The sequence below is a fragment of the Balaenoptera ricei genome, chromosome 1, assembly GCF_028023285.1.
Source record: "Balaenoptera ricei isolate mBalRic1 chromosome 1, mBalRic1.hap2, whole genome shotgun sequence".
Taxonomy (NCBI): Eukaryota; Metazoa; Chordata; class Mammalia; order Artiodactyla; family Balaenopteridae; genus Balaenoptera; species Balaenoptera ricei.
This window is the reverse complement of record NC_082639.1, coordinates 75,323,781-75,342,545: the sequence shown is the minus strand read 5'-3', so window position 1 is coordinate 75,342,545 and position 18,765 is coordinate 75,323,781. Positions and strand designations below refer to the sequence as shown.

Sequence of the window (18,765 nt, the reverse complement as noted above, 5' to 3'; positions counted from 1 at the left end):
ATTTTTAATGTGCAGATATCTTAGCTCCTCAATTTGAATATGACTTTTTAAAAATTAATTAATTAATTTACTTTATTTTTGGCTGCATTGGGTCTTCGCTGATGTGCGCGGGCTTTCTCTAGTTGCAGCAAGCAGGGGCTACTCTTCGTTGCGGTGCGCTGGCTTCTCATTGCCATGGCTTCTCTTGTTGCAGAGCACGGGCTCTAGGCGCTCAGGCTCAGTAGTTGTGGCTTGTGGGCTCTAGAGTGCAGGCTCAGTAGTTGTGGCAAATGGGCTTTGTTGCTCCACAGCATGTGGGATCTTCCCGAACCAGGGCTCGAACCCGTGTCCCCTGCATTGGCAGGCAGATTCTAAACCACTGCGCCACCAGGGAAGTCCTGAATATGACTTCTTTCCTTCTTGTACAGTGTCTTGTTTTGAGCCCTGTACATAATAGTATATAATATGTATGTAAACATAATTCATTTTTAACAATGAATTGATGGGTTATTTGATCCAGTATACACCTTTCTATGTAAAATTTCTGTGATCATGTCTGCAATGAAGACTTACATTGCCAGATTGAAGGGACAAGCTGGTAGGTAGATAATTATCATTAATACACTGATTTATCTCAGGCCTGAAATCTGAAAAATCAACTTTCACTTCCCAAAACTCTCTTTGAAACAAATGTTGAAGGTAGTTCTAAATGCTTGTGAAATTCTGGGGATGGCCATCTTATATTTTTTCTATTTTCAGAGGAACATATTTTAGAAGGTTTTTATATGTTCTGTCTCCAATTTACATAACATTTGTATCTACAGTGTTTCCTAATGCAAGGAATCCAAGTAGATTTACTTGAAATTAGCTTTTCTTGGGGTTGAGAAACCAACCCACTGCTTCCAGCATAATTTGAGAAGTTTCTTAAACTTCTTTAACTTTTTCTGTGCATAACTTCTCCACACAGTCTCAGGAAAATCAGGTTCTAATAATATCTTCTTTTGGCCTCTACCAACTACAGTCACTAGCTACATCAGCATTGTCTGTTGGCAAACAAACGATTAACTATTCTATTGGGAGAAGAAAAGAATCTCTTCACCTGGCTAGGAAAAGAAAAATCCTGCCCCCATTTTTCTAGATAGTCATACATTCTTCAGAAATCCTTCATCAGAGGAAAACTTTTCCCTAGGCTCGTTATGGAATCTGTCTTTCCTTCTTCATTCCATAAATAGTCCTGATTAAGTCTTCAATTATAGATGTTTCATGAGCTAGTGTGAGCCACATTTTCCTTTCTGTCTTATTCCATCCTATTTCTTAGGCTTTAGGAGTCATTTTATCATTTGTTGATAGATCTATTTTAAAAAGCCATTGAGCGCCAGACAATCACAGTAGCTTCATTGCTTAGACATCTCAAAGTCACGAAATACCCACACTTGTCCCCTTCCATGTTTTTCCAAGCACAAGTTTGATTCATACAGGGGAACCATGCTTTATTTAGAGTTAGATTATTCTGTTGTAGCTTTAGGTGATATTTTTAAATGTTTGCTTTTCTATATGGGCATTATAGACACTATCATTTCACTCTAGTAAACTGATGGTCAGAATTATTGTAATCTCTTTTTAATTGTGCTAAAATGCACATACATAAAATTTACCATTTTAACCATTTTAAATTGTACAATTCAGAGACACTTAGTGTTGTATATTGGCAATATTGTACAACCATCACACACTGCCTAGTTCCAGAACATTTTCATCACCCTGAAGAGGAAGCCCCATGCCCATTAAACAGTTACTCTCCTTCTCCCAACCTCTGACAACCACTACTCTGCTTTCTATCTCTATTGATTTATCTATTCTGTATCTTTCATATAAATGGAATCATACAATGTATAGCCTTTTGTGTCTGGCTTCTTTCACTTTACATAATGTTTTGAAGGTTCATCCATGTTGTAGAATGTATCAATTCTTCATTCCTTTTTATGGTTGAATAATCACCAAGCTTTTAAAAACACTTTTATGTTCACAAATATTCTTACGGTTGTGGTGAACTCATGATTATCCTCTTGGAGAAAAAAAAATGGAATGGGTAATGAAAATTTTGTTTCCATTTGGCTATGAACAATTGAAAGACATTTTGTAATCCTTCTCACCATCCTTTGTTCTTTTTTCCTCTTGAAGAAACTGAAAATCATAAAAGTCAAGTGTCTTGCTCATTATCATCAGTAAATCATTATTAGGCATCATTGTATATGACACATTTTATGTGTTACATATAATTAAATCTCTGGTCCCTTCAGCATATATTTTAGTATCTGCCATGGACTGGGAGCTATGAATATAACACGGGGCACCCAAGACACAGTCCCTGACTCCATGGATATCACATATACAAAATAAGAATATTTAATCAGTATAAAAGCAGATATAGTGAAATAGCCATCATCCAGAAAACTGTACATCACATAGGTCAAGATAAATTCATTTGAGGCTTGAGAGAGAGTCAGAGGACATGGTATGAATAAGAATATGTCAACATTCACTTTTTAAAGATATGAGCAGAAACACACAGATTAAGTCAGGCTAAACTAATGTGAGCCAAAGCCCTAGAAATACACTGAATAAATTATGTACTATCTTAAACTCCTTTTTACTTTGGTTTGGCAAAGGCCATAGAATTTTGTGCATACAATAAAATAACAACTAAATCCTCAATTGGCCTTCATTCCTTAGCATCAGACATACATATCCAAATAGCTATTGGACATCATCACAGAAAACACAGCATGTCCCAAACCATAGTATCATCATGCTGTCCAAATCTGATCCTCCTCTTTTTATGTCCTTAGTTCAGTGAATAGTACCACCAGACATCCAGATGTCTAGTAAATGAATCTTCCCTCTTTCTATCTCCCTCTGTCTCTCTTTCTGTCTCTCTTGCTTTCTCTTTCCTCCCTCCTCTCCCTCCTCTTTCTCTCCTTTCTCTAGCCTCTCATTTCTCAACGTCAATTGGCTACTTCTTTTGGCCTCTTAAATATCTCTGGAGTCTATCCACTTCGCCCTACTTTAGCTTAGGCTTTCATCATTTTTTGCCTGAATTATTTTAATAGCTTACTAACTAGACTCCCTATCCCCAGTCATAGCCCTCTCAAATCCATTCTCCACTTAACATGTTGTGTTAGATCAACCTCCATTTATTCTCCCATGCTGTTTCCTCTGCAGAACGCCTTCCTTTTACTTTACTGCCTGGAACACTCATCCTTTAAAATTCAACTTATTATAACTTCCCATATAAAATCCTCTCCAACTCATCCAACTCATCTCACCACTAATATCATCAGGAAAAATCAATCACTTCCTGTAATCTTGCCCACATAGCTTTATGATAATATTATAAAAAACCTAATATTTATAATTTTTACCACTGCAGAAAAACAGTCTCTCAATTTTTATTGGGATGGAAAGGACCAAAGGAATTATAGTGAAGCTCCTAGAAAACAAGTTTGGTTTTCGTAAGATTTGTATCCAAACATCACAAAGCCAGGAGAGGCAGTTGGCTATTCTATGATCATTCTGAAAAGGTCTCTGTAAAACTACAGATAGAGTGGTGGCAAAACCATAATAGGCCATGACGGTTTTAAGTTTTGTAGTTTATTCAGTATGCTTACTCTCACTTCACTTTGTAACCCCAGCTTTTCACCAATTGCTTCTCTCCTGAGCTGGCTTAATAAGTGACCTACAATAATCATATTTACTTGAATAAAGCTCCCTCTTGATTGACCTGATTCTGTTACTTGCTGACTCTGTTCATGTTCTGTTGGTAAAGGTCACACGTAGGAATCGTCTTTAGTTATGGCTGTGTGCTATATAGAAAGCTTTCCAAAATAACCTTTCTGTCTTGCAACTGTTCTCTCCCTTAAACAGGATTCATTTACTTTATCAGGAAGTTGAATCTTAAAACCATGAACATTTGCCTCACAGAATGCAAACAAAGAAGGTTTCAACTGATCTTTCTGGGAGAATAAATATTGTTAGCCTTAAGTATGTAATCCCTTCTTCTCCTAGCCCAGAAAAAGGAGATGAGCCTAATAACTGTCCTTCCTATGGCATTCTTTCTGTAATACACAGGAAGAAAGGAATCTGAAGGGAAGAGGACAGTAGGGAAGGGGATAAAAGAGATTACGTGTGGAATTCTTCCTACTAACTCTCACCTGACATGCCCCTAGGTTGTTGCTAGCTTCTGTTTACACACTTGAAAGGTGTAAAAATGTGGTAGGCCAGCATTCCTTCCTAGGAGAACTGGGGTGATGACAGATCGCTGAAGTCAGAATCATTGATGTCTTGGCATATGCAGTAACGACTACCAGTCTTCAGCCCAGTAAATCTACTATCTAAATGGCTGTGACCTTAGTTTGTAAAAATGGAGACCATAGTACACTGGAAAAGGGTTGAAAAAAGAAATTTGTTCTCAAACTCTTTATTCATTCGTTATTTGCTCTATTAGTTTCCTGAGCCTGCCATAACAAATTACCATAGACCAGGTGGCTTAAAACAACAGAAATTTATTCTCTCACGGTTGTGGAGGCCAGAAATCCAAAAGCAAGATATCATCAGGGCTGTGCTCCCACCGTAGGCTCTAGGGAAGAATCCTTTCTTGCTTCTTCCAGCTTCTGGTGGCTAACAACCTCCCTTGTGGCTGCATCACTCCAGCCTCTGCCTTTGTCTTCACATGGCCTTCTCCTTGGTTTGTATCCATCTCTCTCTCTCTGTGTCTATTGCAAGGACACTTGTCAGTGGATTTAGGGCCCACATGGATAATCCAGGATAATCGCCCTCTAAGATCCTTAACTTAATGATATTTGCAAAGACCCTTTTCTCCAAATAAGATCACATTCACAGTTTCTGAGGATTAGGGCATAGATGTCTTTTGGAGGGCCACCATTCAACCTATATGGAAAAAAAAAACAAAACTCTACACTCTTTCTCAGTCATCATTATATCCAGTGGCTATTATGTTCTATACTCTTTCCAAGAGAGAAGCATAATCTCTATAATATTTAAATTGAATTTTGCAACATTTTGCTACCACTTTAAGTGATAATACTCTATTCTCTAAGTCACATGTCTTTATTTATTCTAATAATATAACCTTTTTTATTCATAGGGTCACATGGGTATACCAGGACCAAGAGGTGCCACTGGACAACAAGGGCCCCCAGTATGTTTTGAAAGCATTCTTTGTAATTCTGGCATTTAAAAACATTAATGTTAACATATCTTATTTGGTGTCTGCTTTATATGTGATTTCTGTTTTGGTTCCTATTAAAGGGTGAGCCAGGTGACCGGGGTGAACAAGGACTAAAAGGAGAGAGAGGATCTGAAGTAAGTTGAAATCATTAAGACAATTTGAAACTTATTGCTGGCGTGAGAAAACAGGGGCACAAGGAGTTGCTGTTCATTGTAACTTAAATGATCATTCATTCTTTCAGAGCAAGAATCACCACAGGCCTCTAAACAGGGTGTTTGTTAATATTTGTGCTAAAACATCATTATTGATTAATTCGTGTGTTTCGACTGCCATCCAAAGTTCCCTTTACCAGCAGACTACTCTGGCTTTGAGAAAATTGCCTAGAGTTGTCCCAAACTCATTGTCCTTCCTTGGGGTTTCAGGCAGAAATACCGACTAGCCTTAAAACCAGCACTGCAGAGCAAAATTTTAGCAGTCATACCTATTTAGTTGCTGTAGTAAGGTAGGGGTAGAAATAGTTTAACTATATGACACAGACTCACAATTGGTTTAAAAGATTTTTTTCCATAACACAAGTCAATTATTTGTTATCAGGCGAACTAAAAATCTGTTGAGTTATTGAATTTAGCCACCTCTCTCCCTATATACCAATAAACGTTGCCTCAACCTTATGTAACAACTGGATTTGTAATTTGTACCATCACTTCCTTGCTGCCCTACTTTTCATGGCATTCTGACTTTACCTGCTACTGATTTAAAATTAAATTCTTTAGAAAATGTACTGTATTTTAATAATAAATTAGGTGAGGATTGATAAAAAGTAATGAATTTGAGACCATGTTTCTCCTAATTTGTTAAACTGCCTTCACCCATACTTGTGTTTCCCATTTGTGGGAGTTAGTAATAAAATTGAGTTGAGTCGGATATCACATAGAAGCCATTTTAAATAGTCTTGGCAACTACCTAGTAACTTAATGTCAGGCTCCTTAATAAATAAGGACTAATAAATAGTAAATACAAATATCCCATTGGGACTTACCTGGTGGCACAGTGGTTAAAAATCCACCTGCCAATGCAGGGGGCATGGGTTCGAGCCCTGTTCCAGGAAGATCCCACATGCTGCGAAGCAACTAAGCCTGCGAGCCACAATTACTGAGCCCATGTACCACAACTACTGAAGCCCGTGTGCCCTAGAGCCTGTGCTCCACAACAAGAGAAGCCACCACAGTGAGAAGCCCACACACTGCAATGAAGAGTAACCCCCTCTCTCCACAACCAGAGAAAGCCTGCGCACAGCAACAAAGACCCAATGCAGCCAAAAATAAATAAATAAATTTATTAAAAAAAAAAAATCCCATTGAAGGCAAGCCTTAATTTTAAAAAGAAATTCAAAGGAAGAATACAGTTGTCTCATTCGCTTAGAATTTTTAATACCCAAATTGGAAAAAGTAGTGGAAAAAACCATGAACCTAGAACACTGCTACTACTTTCATGTGACTTCCTTATATTTGCATTAAGTGCCTAAGGATGCAAATGCTCTCCCAAGGTTTGATCCTAAAATTTCTAATCCTTTACAATTAGTACTTTCATATTCTCAATGTTTTCTTTTTCCTTTTTTGACATATCTCAGGAAGAAGAAATTTTTTAATGTTTCTTAGTATTTGTTAAAATTATGCCAACGAAAATAAAATATTCTTACTAGACAACTGCAGCTCCAGCCTATATGGTCAGCTCTCCCTGGGTATTGGAGCTGAAAGGTCTTGAGGAGCCATGGTTTAAATTCTGTATAATCCATGAGAATTAGTTCTTTTCCCACTTTGGGCAATGCTGGTGTACAGTCCGAGGTTACATTAAAAAGCCTCTTTGAATTTCAGATAGTAATGATTGCTACAAGAAAAATCACTGACTATGTGTTACTCACTAGGGACACTTTGAATGGCCAGGTGGATCCTATGGAATTGCCCTCATCTTGTTTTTGCAAAGCTTTAAATTTGTTTTTTAGATTTGGAAATGCCCTTTAAAATCGTTTGGACAACCCTCTCATTTTTCAGACGAAGAAATTCAGGTCCCAGGGGGATTATGAGTTACCTAAGATCACAGAACTAGTTAGCAACAGAACCAACACTAGAAACTTTATTTCCTGACTCCCATTATTATACAAAAGCCTTCTATTACTTTGAAGTCTTTTATAAATTAAGTTAAATATTAATTTTACTTAACCAGCTAATTCATTAATTGGTCTCTCAGACATGAAACTATGGAAACTATAAAGAAAAAGTTGGAGCAAGTCAAGTCAAAACCAATTGCAAACCACTACATTTTTTTAGAGACTTTTACAATGCAAATGTAGTGAACTGTCCCATAATGGCTTTCAAATACAGAGACTCAAGCCAAAATCTTACTTTCCTCCCAAAGCAAAATTCCAGATTTTAGTGAATTTAAATTTCTTGGTTAAAAAAAAAAAGACTTAACTCTCTAAATCTGTGTTTGTATTTTAAAGCTACCCTCTCTAACAAAGTTAGAACTAACAAAGTATTGTGATGACTGTCCTTCAGCTTCATTTGAATAAAAAATGAGTGTTTGGACTATAATGGCACATTTAAAATTTTCTGTTATCTAAAGAATTAGATTACCTTCTCTTGTAGTCTATGAAGTGGTACAATCCCAATGAATGGAATTCATTGTTTTAAATGGATCTGATTTCAAGTGGGCTGTTCTATTTTTCAAAGCTAGCCAGACAAAAGAGAAAGCACAATTTTACATATACTCTAAAGAATAAATATGAAATTCATTCGCCTTTCCTATTATGAGAACAGGAAGTCTGTTGATTTATGAGGTACTTATATTTACATAAAATAATATGAGTAAGTTAATTTTGAAAATAGCATAGAATGCTTCTAGTCTTATTATATTTGAATTCTGGGCATTGGTGGAAGAGTGATTTTTTTTTTTTCCTTTTTATGACACCAACTCAATTAATCATCTACAAACACCTTAGATGACAACATACTTTCTTTGTCTTTGGCCCAATCTTTAATTTCCTACTGAACAGACCATCTCTGTGTAGGATTAATATTTAGTAATGTTTGGCTCTTAATTTAGTTACAAGACTACCCAGCAATTCCAACTGCAAGATTTTTTTTAATGCACAAATTCAAAAAAGTACCAGTCTTCTACACTTTGTTGATCTTTATGTATTTTAAACCTCCACTGCAAGTCTGTCGTTTCTCTAACTAGCCTACTTCCTTTTAGTTATGGTGACAATAATTGTCATAAGGAAATCTTTCCTGAATTGACATCTAAAAACAGCAGAGACTGTTTTGTTATTTACTGTACGCTTTTTGTATTTAATAAGGAGATTTTGTCACAATTGTACCATTACAAGTAGCAAAATATACATTAAAAATAATTTTCATAGTCATAATTTTCCTTTAGTGTTATTCTGTTGGAAGCTGCTTCCTGATGTCCATCCGAGTATTAATAACATTCTAGTTTTCACGATGATAGACCCATGTATCTAGGTTTTAGAACAGTATTCAACTGTTCTGAAATAATCCCCAATATAATGGTCACCCTAAAATGTAATTGATTTGTGATGATATGAGAATCTCTGTTTTTATTTTGTATTTGAATGTTTGGAATAAAACACGCACATACATGTATAGCATATCTGAACCTTAAGCCATAAACTCAAGTATACAAAAAGTATAATTTTTTTTTTTATGTTCTTTGTAATGGAACTTCTGTCCTGAGTACCCACCCTGCCTGGTGGTAGAAACCTAATTGATGGAAATCTAGTCAATTGATTGCCTTTAACTCCATCCACTCAAATATCCTGCATTTGATTTAGAGTTTTTCCCATTCATCCTCTTTTCAAGTCTGCAGTTACATTCTGGGTGGCAATGGTAGGGAAGGGGAATAGGAAGTGAGATTGATCTTTAGCCATCATCTGTTCATACTAGCAGCCACTGAAATGTACATCATCCCTTTTGGCCCCCATCTGCCATCATCCCACCATGTTGGCATCTACCTTGGCCCTCCTGACAAAAGTTCTTTGATCCCTGTTGGCTTGTACAGCTATTTTCTCAACTCAGGGGCAAGACCTCCTTAGATAGGACTCTAAGGGCCATATGCTTCTGTTCTTGGCCACATGGAAGTAACATTCTACTGCTCCCCATACCATGCTAGGTGCTTGAGGGACTCAGACTTTCTCAGGCCCCCTGGCCTGGACATCTCATGCAGAAATTTCAACTCTATTGCTGCACTCAGTGCAACTTAGCATACATCTCAGTGAGGCCTTTAGTCTCTCTAGCCATTATCTCTGTGCCCAAGTCCCCACACTTATCTGCAGATATTATTGTTTTGTTTTGTTTAGCTTATTAAGTTTTATTTGAATATAGTTGCTTTAAAATGTTGCATTAGTTTCTTGCTGTACCGCAAAGTGAATCAGGCATACGTATACACATATCCACTCTTTTTTAGACTCACTTCCCATTTAGGTCACCACAGAGCATTCAGTAGAGTTCCCTGTGCTATACAGTAGGTTCTCATTAGTTATCTATTTTATACATAGTAGTGTATATAAGTCAGTCCCAACCTCCCAATTCATCCCAACCCCCCTCCTTCCACCCTTGGTAACCGTAAGTTTGTTCTCTACATCTGTGACTCTATTTCTGCTTTGCAAATAAGCTCATCTCTACCATTTTTCTAGACTCCACATATAAGCAATATTATATGATACTTGTTTTTCTCTTTCTGACTTACTTCACTCTGTATGACAGTCTAGGTCCATCCACATCTCTGCAGATGTCACTATTTTGTTCCTTTTTATGGCGGAGTAATATTCCATTGTATATATGTACCACTTCTTTATACATTCCTCTGTCGATGGACATTTAGGTTGCTACCATGTCCTGGCAATTGTAAATAGTGCTGCAGTGAACATCATGATGCATGCATCCTTTCGAATTACGGTTTTCTCCAGATATATGCCTAGGAGTGGGATTGCTGGGTCATATGGTAGCTCTATTTTTAGTTTTTTAAGGAACCTCCAAACTGTTCTCCATAGTGGCTGTACCAATTTACATTCCCACCAACAGTGTAGGAGCATTCCCTTTTCTCCACACCCTCTCCAGCATTTATTGTTTGTAAAATTTTTGATGATGGCCATTCTGACTAGTGTGAGGTTATACCTCACTGTAGTTTTGATTTGCATTTCTCTAATAATTAGTGATGTTGAGCATCTTTTCGTGTGTTTGTTGGCCATCTGTATGTCTTCTTTGGAGGAACCTCTGTTTAGGTCTTCCACCCATTTTTTGATTGGGTTGTTTGTTTTTTTAATATTGAGCTGCATGAGCTGCTTATATATTTTGGAGATTAATCCCTTGTCAGTTGCTTCATTTGCAAATATTTTCTCCCATTCTGAGGGTTGTCTTTTCGTTTTATTTATGGTTTCCTTTGCTGTACAAAAGGTTTTAAGTTTAATTAGGTCCCATTTGTTTATTTTTGTTTTCTTTTTCATTACTTTAGGCAGTGGATTGAAAAAGATCTTGCTGTGATTTATGTCAGAGAGTGTTCTGTCTATATTTTCCACTAAGAGTTTTATAGTATCCGGCCTTACATTTAGGTCTTTTATCCATTTTGGATTTATTTTGTGTATGGTGTTAGGGAGTGTTCTAATTTCATTCTTTTACATGTAGCTGTCCAATTTTCCCAGCACCACTTATTGAACAGACTGTCTTCTCTCCATTGTATATTCTTGCCTCCTTTGTCACAGATTAGGTAGCCATAGGTGCTTGGGTTTATCTCTGGACTTTCTATCCTGTTCCATTGACCTATATTTCTGGTTTTGTGCCAGTACCATGCTGTTTTGATTACTGTAGCTTTTTAGTATAGTCTGAAGTCAGGGAGCCTGATTCCTCCAGCTCTGTTCTTCTTTCTCAAGATGGCTTTCATTATTCGGAATCTTTTGTGTTTCCATACAAAGTGTAAAATTTTTTGTTCTAGTTCTGTGAAAAATGCCATTGGTAATTTGATAGGGATTGCATTGAATCTGTAGATTGTTTTGGGTAGTATAGTCATTTTCACAATATTGATTCTTGCAATCCAAGAACATGGTATATCTCTCCATCTGTTTGTGTCGTCTTTGATTTGTTTCATCAGTATCATATAGTTTTCTCAGTACAGGTCTTTTGCCTCCTTAGGTAGGTTTATTCCTAGGTATTTTATTCTTTTTGATATGATGATAAATGGGAATATTTCCTTAGTCTCTCTTTCTGATCTTTCATTGTTAGTGTATAGGAATGCAAGAGATTTCTGTGTATTAATTTTTTATCCTCTGCAGGTATTATTGTTTCTACCCACCCCAGGACTTGAGGGCAGATTGGTGTCAAGGTCTCTTCTCAGAGATACCCAACAGTGTCTTAATAGTTTTGCTTCTCTTTTTACCTTTCTCCAACTTGAAGATTTTTTTTATATCCCCTTAGGTAGGAAAAACTTTCTCTTACATTATTATAATTCTTCTAAATATGTTCTTTATGGTATAAATTTTATGACTTGAATCCTTTATTACCTTGTTTTTTTATGTTCAACTATAGACTTTTAATATTTAAAAATCAGGCTTTTGTATTTAAAAATATATTCTTTTCAAACTATTCCCCCACCATGAGTTTCAGAGGACTGTTTTGAAATTCTTAAGCTAAAAAAGTTTATTTTGAAAATCAAAAGTTTAGAACAAATCTATCACTTTACATAAAAAGAAATACTGTGAAGGAAAATACACACCAGTTAACATATTTGAATATTATCACAATTCATATACTGTTTAATTAGTGCTATTCAAGACAACTGAAATCAGAACTGTTTTCAATATTTAAAGCAGTCTTTATTTCTCTATTTTACTTCTTTATTGTATTCTAAAAGATACATTTATTATAGGAATCATATGTTCCAGAAATTGTATTTACTTCAACTAAACCCAGTTCACCAACTGTCCCCTTTTCTGGTTTCCTTACCCTTCAGAAGAATTTACATTAGTGACTTTTTAAAGCAAGTAAAATAGTTTTTGAACTTGGAGGTAGAACCCTTGATCCATATAGCTCCCTATCATCGAATTCTAACAAAATTGGATTTTTATCTCTTACAGAAAATGCCCTTTTTCTCTCTGATTACATATGCTATTTCTTCTTAAAACGTTTAAGCTCATTTTCAGAAGATGTAACATCTTCTGAAATTGTTTATTTTGTTATTGTTGTCAAATTGAATCTTTAGCACAACTGTCTTCAGATTTGAATAACTTAACATCTCATTTTGGTGGAATTATCCTGTTTCTGAGAACTTTTGACGATTTCTGAGAAATGTGTCTGGTAATGGCAATATGCTTCTTTTTCTTATTTGTGAACTAGGTCACTCTTTTCCACCTTTTTCTTCTTAAAATAATTTTAGGATATCATCAGAATAATGGCCTGATTTGCAAAGGCAAATTTCTGACTATCCTGGTAAACCGTTACTGCTGAATCAATTATGATTTAAAACATCTCACACATGGAAAAACAAGCAATTCTGTGGGAAATAAAGATCTTTTCTTTGATTTACAAGTATGTTCTTCTCTGTGCTTCCAGATAAGCACATTTTAGATTATTGGTTCATGTCCCTCAGTACCCTGTAAGTGCCTTGTGAACAAGAGCTTTGATTTTGCATCTCCAGCACATAACAGAGTCCCTGATACCTAATAGTCAAGAAATGTTTACTGATTTAATTAAATAAGTACTTAACCACTTTCAGTAGGGAGACAAAGGCCTTGCCTGGAAGTGGGGACTTTTATTTAAATAATCTATTCAGTTCCTTTTTAGAACTATAATTTAAATTCTTAAATCATAGAATTTGGAGCCAGGTGGAAATTCATAGATTATATAGTCAAATTCTTTCATTTACAGATGAAGAAAATGACTCCCAGGAAAGTTAAATGGCAATCCCAATGATAAACAGCTAGTTAGTGGCAGGACTTGCTGTAGCCTCCAGGTCTCAGAGTTCTTTTCTATGCCTTCAGTTTAATTAAATTTATAGCAATGAGTTGACAACTGTGCTTCACATTTTTAGGGTCCTAAGGGGAAAAAAAGAGCTCCTGGCCCTTCTGGGAAACCTGGGATTCCTGTAAGTAACAGACCTTTTTCATCTTTATAGTTTTTCTAAATAGAACTTAAGCAAGCAGAAAAGTTTGGGGCCAATTATGACAAGTGTTGGATAAATCAGATTGTCTTCAAAAAAATGTTTAAACCCATGCCGGAACACAGAGGGAACAAAATATGACCATTAGCTCAAAACCAAGCTTGGTGTTGAAACGGAAGTCACTGCAACTGAATGTTGCTATTTTCCATTGCATGGAGACCTCTCTGTGGATTCATGCTACTATTCTTTGATGGTGAACCACTAAAAAACAGGCAACTTGGAGTCATGACTAAATGAATGGTGACGAAGGTCAGAGATTTTCCAGCATGATTGAAAAGACATGAGCTGGATTTTAATTGAAGAACTCGGCCTCTCATTTTCCTGGGAAATAGAACAGAAAGTCTTAGAAGAAAGCTTTAAATCTTTTCATCACAGAACAAAGATTAATTTTACCTTAGCCATCCGTTTCCTCTTTGGCCAAGCAAATATGTATAGACTAGCTTATTAGCAAAGACTTCCTGCTGGTCTCCCCTAGCCAACAGCCTGTTTTGGGTGGCCTGTGTTGGTTCAAAAAAAGTAAAGAAAAGTGAACATAAATTATGAGCACACTGAGATCAGAGATTCCCTACAGATTAAATCCAGTTGCCCAAGAGTACAAACAAAATGTTCAGACCTTTACTCAGTCATATAATTATCTAGTTCAAAGTGGCAACTAAAAGAGCCGTAATTTATTTCTTGGGAAAATAATACAATACAGAGTTTTAGAGATGGTGAATGTCAGCCTATATCCTAAACTGACAGGTGCACATAGCTGATCATTTCTCCACAGCTGGATAGAGCATGGGCTGGTACAATGAGAAATACCAGGAAATTACAGTAAAGTGGGAAAGGTTACGCAATAAATTGCTGATTAGCTTGGCATTTCAGTTTAGGGAACAGTTACCTGATCTGTTGTATCCAAATAGTAAATTATTAAGGAATCCAGGAAACAGGAAAATTTATCCTGGGACAGGGTTTTAAGAATGTAACCTCCCACCCCCCAATAAGTATAAAAGTGTTTGTCATTTAAACATCTGTACAGCATCTCTATAATCCAAGTAATTTTTAATTGCCAAGGGACTTCCAGGCCTCCCTGGGCCAAAAGGCATGCAAGGATACCCTGGAGCAGAAGGCATTTCAGGAAACCCTGGTAAAGTTGGGCTACCAGGAAAACAGGGACTTCCTGTAAGTAGATTGAATATTCTTTGCTTTTTATTTCTTATGCATAAGTGTCTCTTTACTAAGACCATAGATATTTTGGCTGTCTTTCTTAACTTTGACATTGGTTCAGACTGTGTTTATGATTTCCAGGGAATGGCAATGAGTACATTCTGTTGGATGTTTTATAACTAATAACCCATATTATTAATAATTTATATTATTTTTACACATATAAAAGCTGCTACATAGGAACAATAAAGAAGTAAAACTTTAAGGGCTACACAACCTAACTGTGTTTTGAGTTCATCAAATGTCTTAAGCCACCTTTGGAACATTTCAGGCTTGGCAATAACTCAAGGTAAGTTCTGCCAAAATCATTTTCCCTTTACTTTTATAGCCTCACTATTTTACAGAAATTGTGTGAATGTTTTCTCTATGTTCATCTAGTGGTGATGCAATGAGCAATGATGTAGATTACTATTTTTATGCAAATTTCTATCTTACTTATTTGATCAGAAATTTAAAAATGATATTTTTGTCTTCATTTAGCCATTTTCCCTCTTTCCTTCCTAAGGTCATCCTAATCCAGATATTTATTGTTATCTCATGTTGTGTTTCCGTTTGAAATACAAGAATAATTAATCGCATATTTCAGTAATCCAGTAAATCCAGTAAAATTTATCCTTTTACATTTCCACTATTTGGATATGATTATCTATTGACCTGTTTTTCTTTTCTTAAATGAATCAATCCTAGTTGTTTATTCACATGTAGCATGGGACTGTAGCAAAACTCAAACCCAAATTAATATTATTCTTTCACTACGATGAATTATCTCATTTGTTTAAAAAAATGTATCAAATTATGACCCAGCCAATTTAATTATTTCGGAAATAAATATCTGGCCATATTCTATTTGGAAAGGTGAATATTTTTAAGGAGGCTTAGTATGGTTTCCATTTGCTTTGGAGACAGTATATCTGAACATCAGAGCATCAGGGTGTAAGCCCTAGAAAAATTTGACAGCCAGGCTGATGTTTTAATTAAAACATGTTTTCTAAACTTCTGCCATTAACATCAGTCTGGTTAAAAGAGGACTTCCATTTGAGATCCCAGTCTTAAAGGGAGCTCATGCCCTGAACCTTCATGTAGATGCTGCACTCTAGGCTCACCATATAAGAGTCTTAAAATGAGGTTGTGGAGTTTTAAAAATACAACAGTAAAACACTTTGAATTGGTCTGAGAGTCTGTACTTAAGTTTTACTGGGAAATGTTAGAGTGACTCTTACTGCGTTGAATAAGATTTTGAGAGCTGAAACAAGGAAAACCACATTTCAAAATATGTCATATTTCTTGCTGTGAACACAGGTTTAATCATGGAGGTGGTATGTATGTGGATGTGCCCAGTAGTCGATAAGGCTAGAAACTGAATTGTAAATACTAATAACAACAAATAGATTTATTTAATTACTGGGAAGAGGAACTCACTTGTTTTCTGACTAAAATAATACTAATCCAGGTACTTATTCCAGATATGGATAATACAAATCAGGATCCTATATATATATGTTTAATAAGAATTTCAGACATTCAGCATATAAGATATTCATCAGACACTAGTGACAGGTCAAAGTCATCCACATTTTTTACACCAAGTCACTTAATACTTCATTGTGGCAAACAACTTCTTTCTGGCAGTATGTGACACCTGAAGGTCTTCCTGGAAAGGACTGAAAATTGGAAAATAAAATGAAAACATTGATTCAGACTACAAAAATATGAACCATTTTCTCTTGCATAAAAACAGCAATGTGGCAAGTGATTGTTATCTGCTGCTAGTTTCCAGAAAGAAAACAGACATTTTCTAACAACTCTACATCCTTCTTTAATGGGGTAATACTTAAAGGACAGTAATATAATGGCTAAGAGAAAGCCAATACAGAAAATGGTAGATGCACATAAGATACTGATTTCATTTTAATTCTGTCTAAGTTGCATTCTAGAATCTGCCACACGGTTTTGATTGGCTGTGTGGGTGAAGGCTCATGCATAAAACCAAATCACTGGTTTTACATAGAATAAACAAGAATGAAGAGGACTTAAAGCCAGATGCTGAAGCCATTTGCACACTCAGGGCTATTCCAAGACCCAGTTAGAACTCTAGGGTATATCAACAGGGCTCTTTGGTTGCAAACAACCAAACATGGCTATATGGATTGCCCATGTATACAGATTGCCCCAAGTTCTGCCCACTGGGACGAGTCTCCTTCACTGATATCTTTCAGGCTTAAATGCAGCAGCAATCCACTTCTAGCAGATGTTGACATTCAATGCAGATCTATCCATAAATCAGGCCTGAACTTTTTTCTACCCTACTAACTGGTAAGGGGAATTCTCTAGGAAGGCTGAAGGAGCAGTGGTAAGGCAGTAGAACAAGTATCATGGAAGTCTCAGTTGCCTGCTTGCATATTTTGTTTGTGATTTCTGGACCTGTTAGGACCCAGTCTCAATATACACCATTTCCATTTAGGAGTGAACGCTGCTGTGCACAGCCAATTTTATGATTTAGTGGATCAAATATCACTTAGATCATAATGGTCAGTTCAGGACACATAGTCATTTGATGTCTCAGGGTCGGTTATTCAGCTTCAACCAGAGCAAGCCCAGAACTGCTTTCCAAATGGGAAATAACATTTGACAAAGAAGGCATTGCTTATGTCCAAAACTTTATGGGTATAAGCTGTGATTCTCCTATGGGGGTTATCAAAGGGTCCATATAGCATCTCTACCAGCCACAGACCCTTCTGATATTATTGGATCTGCTCAGTCATAGCAAGGTAGCTTACACAGCGTCCTGAATCTGCTGCAGAGCATTTTCGTCGGGGGCCACCCAAAACTAGCAAGCTGGCAAATGACTTGAATTTCTCCAGAGAAGATACACAAGTGACCAATAATCACATGGAAAGGTGCTCGACATCACTAATCATTAGGAAAATGCAAATCAAAACCAAATTAGATACCACTTTTACAACCACTAGGATGGCTATTATCCAAAAAAAATAAAAAATTGAAAGAAAGAAAGAAAATTACAAGTGTTGGTAAGTGTGTGAAGAAACTGGCACCTTGTGTATTGCTGATGGGAATGTAAAATGATGCAGCTGCTGTGGAAAATAGTATGACAGGTCTTGAAAAATTAAATATAGAATTACCATATGATCCAGCAATTCCCCTCCTGGGTGTATATCCAAAAGAAATGAAAGCAGAAACTTGAACAGAAATTTTCCAAATGTTCATAACAACAGCATTCACGGTAACCAGTAGGTGGAAACAACCCACGTGGCTGTCAACAGTGAAACAGATAAACCAAATGTGGTATATACATACAGTGGAATATTATTCAGTCTTAAAAAGGAGGGAAATTCTGACACATGATACCACATGGATAAACCTTGGAGACATGCTAAGTGAACTAAGCCAGACACAAAAGTACAAATAGTATATGATTCCACTTATATGAGGTACCTAGAGTGGTCAAATTCATAGGCAGAAAATAGAATGGAGGTTGCCAGAGACTGGGAGGAGGAGGATTTGGAGAAGTTAGTGTTTAATGGGTACAGAGTTTTAATTTGGAACATAAAAATTTCTGGAGATGGATGGTGGTGATGGTTGCACAGCAATGTGAATGTACTTAATGCCACTGAACTATACATCTAAAAATGGTTAAAATGGTAAGTTTATGTTATATATATTTGACTGCAATAAAAACCTAGCAACTTTACAGGCTACCCAGTAAGTGGGTAAATGGGTTGTAGCAGCATACCCAAGGTGGCATAGATTGACTCCAAAGTCCAGAGAGGCTCACCAAGCATTGTGCCTCTTTTATTGTGATGAGCAGTGCAGAGTGCAACAACTTGTCTCTACTTTCGAGAGGATATCCTGATGTACCCCCAAACCACTACCCCTAGGAACTTCTTCCATTTAGCAGTCCCGTGAACTTTTTAATCCTATCCTCTGGTGTATCTTGAGGGTGCTTGTTCTCTTCCACTCTCCAGGTCCAGTTAGCATAGTGGCCTCAGTTTAATGGACCTGCCTGATATTTTGTGAGATGTCAAGACTATAAGGATATCACTCTGGTCTGTTTTACGACAGAGAGGAAAATTGAGCTGACACAG

General features: G+C 36.4%; 1 protein-coding gene across 4 annotated transcripts in view; it reads left to right on the top strand.

Annotated features, from left to right (window-relative positions):
* Positions 1-18,765, top strand: part of COL24A1 (collagen type XXIV alpha 1 chain) — a 389,925-nt gene that overhangs the window by 314,288 nt on the left and 56,872 nt on the right. For all 4 annotated transcript variants that reach the window (XM_059925489.1, XM_059925499.1, XM_059925479.1 and 1 more), the window contains 4 exons: positions 5,144-5,197; positions 5,308-5,361; positions 13,325-13,378; positions 14,510-14,617. In XM_059925489.1, the coding sequence (XP_059781472.1) occupies positions 5,144-5,197; positions 5,308-5,361; positions 13,325-13,378; positions 14,510-14,617 (270 nt within the window). The remainder of the gene's footprint in view (positions 1-5,143; positions 5,198-5,307; positions 5,362-13,324; positions 13,379-14,509; positions 14,618-18,765) is intronic.